General features: G+C 42.0%; 1 protein-coding gene across 2 annotated transcripts in view; it reads left to right on the top strand.

Moving 5' to 3' along the window:
• jarid2b (jumonji, AT rich interactive domain 2b) overlaps positions 1–6,744 on the top strand; it is a 96,923-nt gene that overhangs the window by 72,885 nt on the left and 17,294 nt on the right. For both annotated transcript variants that reach the window (XM_034892993.1, XM_034892994.1), the window contains exon 5: positions 5,782–6,000. In XM_034892993.1, the coding sequence (XP_034748884.1) occupies positions 5,782–6,000 (219 nt within the window). The remainder of the gene's footprint in view (positions 1–5,781; positions 6,001–6,744) is intronic.

Here is a 6,744-nt window from a genome sequence, read left to right as displayed (position 1 = left end):
TTTCAATTTTATTTTGACAAATTTTCTTCAGTTATAACGGGACATTTAGTGGTCTTTCTTACCTAAAACCCTATCGCTGGTGATTTCTGGGATCCGTCGCAGGTCAAACGTTCACAACGTGTAAACACACACCCACTGCCATATTTGCTTTTCTTATCTGGTAAACATTACGTATCCACCTCAAAGCCTTTTATCCATCACTCGTTCGGACAGCTACATAAAAGCAGTTAGAACATGAAGGATTTGAAGCTGTAAAGTGAGCAACAAAGAAAAGCAAGAAATGTTGTGAAAGCTGAACTTGTCTCACTCAGTATTGCGAATTAACGACTAGGTTTTCTGCGGGTTAATCCTTTGCATCCAATTGGGAGTTTGTAGTTGACGACATCTTATTCTTTTGGGATTTTTTTCATCCCGCCACGCAAATAAACTGACTGGCTGCTGGTGGTGTTGTTTCTGTATCCGAGGAAATAATTCTGATGCAACGTGGGAGTAACGGACACAGAAGTGAAAAACAAGATTTCTGTCTACTGTATGGAAGGATGCAAACCATGTTTGCTCACCACCCACACTGTCTAGGGCCTATATTCTGTATTTATCTCACTGCTCATCTCTTTCTCTTGCCAACGCATGCACGCACACACGCATGTACTCACTCACTCACTCACTAACACACCCTTGCACACAAGCTGAGTGCTCACTCCTTGCCTGTGCTCTCAGAATGGTGTTTATGTGTGGTCCAGGCCTGTAGTTGCACTGTTTATATCCATGGAGAAAGCCATTTGGGTAGTAGCCAGACAGTCTGCCTCTGGCTCTGTCTGCCTCTTCTAACCTACAGGGTGTAGTGCTGTTGTTGGCAGGGTGGGGGCAGCACTCACAGGAGCAGAATGAATAGATTCAGATCTTAGTGCTCAATGTTGGCCCGCTCCAGGTTTTCCAAGTCATGAAGGGTTCAATTCCAAATTGAGATACTAATAAATAGCTCTGTCTTTCATGCATGTTGTCATGGGTGTTAACTGGTCAACTTACAAGTGGTACTAGTTTCTCTCTGACCTTTTTAGTTTTCATGTTGAATAAATTGAATTGAATGTTTGAACATATTCAACAACAAATATTCCTCTATGTCTGCGAACCCCAGCACGGGGCGTCGCTCTCAGGTTGAGTGAGTCCAGTTTCTCTGTTCTGCTTACATAACCTCCCATCCCTGACCTAGTGAACCAAAGACCTCAGATTCCCAGTATGTGATTACACAGGAGGCAAATGTGGACTCATCACTAATTGCTTTTGAAGAAATGTCCTGGGAACTGGGCTTGGCACCTCTATCTTTGTACCTAGATTGTATTTTTATTGTTTTTATCTGACAATCTTGCTTAACTAGAAACACATTTTACTCTCGGGAACGGGATTTCAAGTCCAACAGTTACTCACATTGTTGATGTGACAGCTAAATTTCCTTCAGGGATAAGGTACTTTTTTCTCTTTAATGCATGATTGTTATTTGATTAAAGCCTGGAAACTGTATGAGGAGGAGTTGTGACTTTGCTGTCACTCATGACGCTGTGCAGAAGTTGGTTGTCAATGCCAACTGATTCTGCATTCTCCTCCAAGTGCAGAGCCACTGTTTGTGGGGTTAATTGTTTTGTTGACATCTAGGAATGTCAATTGGAGATGTAATCCCTAATCCTCCTCGGTCTCTCTCTCTCTCTCTCTCTCTCTCTCTCTCTCTCTCTCTCTCTCTCTCTTTCTCTCTGTTTCTCCCTGAGCGATGAACAGACAGTTTTGACAGAGCTCAGCTATAGCAAAACTTTCCTCTCCATACCAGGGAACCTAAATTTGTCTCCTTTTCTGACCTTTCCCTAAAAACAGCTCTCACGTGTCCTGTGCACACATACTGCATTTTGTTCTAATGCGGGCACGTCCGCATGTCCCCATGGAAGCTAAACCCTCCTGATTGACTATTTAAATTGTCCTCATTGTTTCAGTTCAAGTTAAGGGGACAAAAGAAGGGTAGTCAGAGAATGGAAGGTTTGTAATGATGCCCCCCCACCCGAGAGCCCCGTTAAAAATGACAATCCTTATGGTTTCTTTCAGACCTTATTATGATTTGTCTGCAGTCAGAATGAGGTGGATGAAAAGATGGTATAATTGGGGGATTGGGAGCCCTGTTTGAGCTCTTGAAGAAGAACTGGGTTATGTTTTTTTTTTCATCTTGTAGTGTATGTGTGTGTGCACATTCATGTGTGTGTTTTCTAGGAGCTGATGGATTCAGGGTCTCTAGTAGTGCAGCCACTCCTGTAGTCGGGATGCCAGTGGTCAGTATTTGACCACTAGATCAGTTTGGCAGGCTGGCTCTGTCCGTCCTCTCCCTTCCCCCGCTCTCCAAAATCTTATATGAAGTAGCTAGAATATATTAGAGGATACAGTTGCGTCTGTTTCAGTCTGGTCCTTATCTTTTACCATTCTGCTTCCTTGTGCAGCTTTAATGAACATTTTATTTGCTCCTATTTTCTTTTTTGCATTCATTGTCTGCTTCATCTCTCTTTCTCTTTTTAGTTTCTTCTCCATACGAATGCTTCTCATAGCTGTGTGAACTTGTGTTGAATGCATTTATTCCCAAATCCTTACCCCGTTGAACTTGTTTCCCAGAAGGACAGAATTACTGTAAGGGCACACACACACCTCCTTCCCCCCTATTTGAACATTTCATCTTCACTTCCCTGCACCCCCAGACAAACACACACTCCTTCCTCCATTTCTGCCCCAGGGTGCCCCTGTGGTCTGTTTGCCATTGGCCCTCTGACCCCTGTTCAGAGCAGTAAATTACAGCCATTTGGCTAATGAAGCAAGTCATTAGAAGCTGATTGGGCCAGTGTGTGTGCCGCCCCTGTGTGTTTGTTTGGTCTAAGAGAGGAGCGTTTGCTCTGTCACCAAGATAAACGAGGTGTGTGTGTGTGTTTGTGTGTGTGTGTGTGTGTGTGTGTGTGTGTGTCTAGGTGCATGCGTGTGGGTTTTTATATGGTTTGTATGTGTGCTGCGGTCACTCCAAAGGCTGATCCGCTGGTTAAAAGCCAGAAGATTTAAAGTTTTGCACTGCTGCACGGTTTCAGACACTTTTAATTGTCTCACAAAATAAACTCACACTGGACAGAGGTTATGGGGGATTCTTTACTGCATAGAAATCGGCCCCTGGCTTATAGTATGGATTATATAAAAGCCATATTTCACAGTTGTTGAACGGTTACTTTTTGCCCTATAGATCTCCCTGAGAAGTTAAAGAGTGCGGGTAAATCTCCAATATTATCTGTTCAGGGAATCTGCTGCTACTACACATTTGTTTGTTTTTTTCTCCAACTCTCTGCGGAGATAATTAGAAACTGGGAAAGCTGCTGAGGGAAAATTGGGAACATAGGCACAAACATTAGATTCATTATAACCAGGCTGTATCTTTTAGTGTTTAAGAAAGCTTTGATGCAAGTATGAAATTTAAACTAAGCTTTCAATTTACATGTGATGTGACATGCAGCAACCAGAGGTCCCCTAACTGGCGTATAATGGTGTAGCTTATGTTTCTGAAAATAAAGTTGTAATAATGACTTCAATATTCTTATTTTTTAATAAGAAATGTATCAACGATGTTTAAGAAGTTGACTTATAGTAGTTTGTTGGTCAAGAAAGAACAGGGATTTTCTAGTTTTTGCGCTCCAGTGTTGCCTCAAGTACTGTTTCTATTCTCTTTATTATTTAACTATGCAGTGTGGTCTATTTAAAAGGACAATACTTCAGTATTCAACAGTACCTTGATAGGCTTGGTACTGGTTAGCACCAGTTAAGTCTTCTCCTTTGTCATTAGAGAAGCCCAGTCTTAGCCAGGGTGTCAATTATGTATTGAGTGTATCCAAGCCAAACTCCAATGTGTTTGAGTCACATTGCACACATATTGATTACATGTATTTATTTATTTATGTTCAATGTAAAACCTGTTGTCCAAACAGAGACCCTGTAAAGTGTTTTAAGTTTTGCTTCCATTTTTCGACTTTTCCCGATATGTATACAGTTTATCCCATGTGGAAGTCTTTTAGAAAATTAAATTAGTTTGACATCATACTTGTGTCATCTCTACATTTTTAAACCACTTGAGAAAGGTATTGAATGTGCAAAATCTAAGATAAGTATCCAGCACCCTCCAAAACAAGAGTTCTTATTAAATAATTGATTTGGCTAATTTTGTATTTACTATGTGGAATTTTAAGTGGTCTGTATAGCTGGCTATTTAAATTCAGCCTATTTGTCAGAGGGTTAACATTATTTCAATTGACATACAAGCCTGCATTGCTTCCCATTAATGCCCTTAAGCACTGCCCCTAAAAGGGTAATAAAGACCACAGTAGTTGCTCATGCTATCAATTTATAAAGGATTCATAAAATCCAGTGTTTCCTGCTCACAACCAGATTTAATCAAAGCTATTAGGATGTTGCATAACCACACAGTCCTGTTAAATATAAATCAACAATCACAAACACACAGTTATAACATTACAAAGCCTAATTGTACAGATCAAAAATGATTTTATGACATTTTGCCGACTCTGCCTTTTTCTAGTCTCGCCACACATGCATGCATATACACAGGTTTATGTTACAGAGGAAGGGTCCGTTTCTTTCATTTACTCGTCAGCAGTACACAGCTGACAAAGAATCAGCTGTGTTGCCCATTGCCCATACTTCTACGTGTATATGGAAGGGCCATTGTTGCCATCTTCTTCTTACTGGTTCTCACTTTTTACATGTGTAGCCACAATCAGCCTAGTGCTGCAAATATTTTTATGTTTCTGGAAGCACAACGAGGCATGATACAGCACAATGAAAAAATAATCTGATGTGGCTGTGGGTCTGTATGTCTGCACGTACGTCTGTCTGTACGTACCTCTGTCTGTATAGTTCCAGTCGCTGCTGCTACACTCTGCAAGCCCGCGTTAGTTTTTATTCCTGCAGCTGTAACAGTGGACCAGCTGTTTGCACACAGATTTACGAGTGCAACATTATTAGAGTTAATAACATAGCTTTGGGCTTTATGACCTTTTTATGAGAGTGTGTGTGTATATTCAGCTAACTGAGGTAACATTATAGGCTATCCACTGCCAAACACCATTTGCCTCCTTCCAGCACGTATTGAGCTAGATTTCTCAGAGATGACAATGAAAGTGATTGAGTGTGACAGAAAACGGACAGAGAGAGAACATTGGCTTTCTTCTCCAATAGGGGGAGAGATTGACAGTAATCCTGTTTTTGGAAGAGTGAAAGCGGCAGATTTGGGATTAGCTCAGCAGTGACTCTTTAGTTTTCTAAAGCAACTCTTGAACAGAGTTTTATATTTGAGCACATGCACAGTATATATGTCTCAATAAAACTGTCAACATCGAGCACCTCTGTGGAAAGGTAACCTGTTTCCTACTCTGTGTTCTGGCTTCAGTTCTAGCCATCAGAATATGTTGCAAGTCATCCCCTCCCTTACCTTCTACATTGTATATAGTAATGACACTCATATTGCTAGAACCACCCCTACTAACAGAAAGATTAAGAAGACAAACATCAGATCAGAATTAAAGTAAAGCTGTGTTTTTCTTTTCTTTTTTTTCTTTTTTTTTTTCAAATAATGATTTTCCTCTTTTTTTCTCTCCCTCCTTCCCCAACCTAACTCTTTATTCATCTCCCTCTCCATGTCCCGTTATTCATCTCCCTCTCCATGTCCCTTTCTTCTCCGTTCCTTCACCTCTCTGCACTCAGGTTCATCGGCCCTGCCCAGCAACATGGCCTACTTTGGAAGCTCCCAGGAGGAGGAGGACCTGGAGGACGAGGAGGAGGACGAGGAGGAGGAAGTGAGGAACGGAGGTGGGATCCACTCTCACAGTGGGGGAAGCAACAGCCAAGCCTTGGCCTCCTCCTCCTGCCACTCGACACCCCGCAAGGGCAAGCTCCCCGCCAGACAGCCGCTTAATGGGCATGGTAAGGATGCGACTAAAGCTGGGAAATAAGCCTGCATAAAGTTCACTCCTTTTCATACATATTTTTAGAGCTTGATGGGAATCGCAGTCATGAAGAGGTGCAGTTTTGTCATAGAGACAGAATGTCTTCAATTGGTCTCATTGGTCACAGATCCTACCTGTGTTTACCGTATGAGGAGAAAGATGAGTTAACAAGGAAAAATAAAATAGAAGAGGCAAAGGAGTGCCACTTGGAGGGGGAAGAAAGTGAGAGAAGAGGAAGAAAAGATGGGTACTCTGAGGGAGAGAGCTAGATGAAAAGGAAGGTGAGGGGAAAGGAAGAAGAGGAGTGAAGGGTGATGTACCAGCAGAATAACTAGAGGAATGAAACAGTCCATTTTGGAAAAAGGTTACAGAGAAAGTAACTAATGGAGAAATGCAACCAAGGAAGAGAAAAACTCTGACCAAACAGGAGCACAGAATGTGTCATGGCGCAGAGGACAGAGTAGCAGTGCTTGTTTCTCTGTGTGAATGTGAGCAATTTCCTAAGTTTGCACTTTTGTTTTCCACTGCAGAGACAGTGTAGGTCACATGGGATAGCAGAGCAGCACATCAACTCTTTCCACCCCAATTAACACTTAGCTTGCTAAGCCCTAACAAGGTGTTTATGCACACACTGCAACAGCTGGTCGGGGGCCCCTGACACACATACAACGCAGTGACAGCATACGTGTGCCCCTTGGGGCATGTAGACATTTGGATGAAT

The sequence above is a fragment of the Etheostoma cragini genome, chromosome 14 (assembly GCF_013103735.1).
Source record: "Etheostoma cragini isolate CJK2018 chromosome 14, CSU_Ecrag_1.0, whole genome shotgun sequence".
NCBI lineage: Eukaryota > Metazoa > Chordata > Actinopteri > Perciformes > Percidae > Etheostoma > Etheostoma cragini.
Note: the sequence above shows the minus strand (reverse complement) of the source record. Positions and strands in the feature narration are given on the sequence as shown.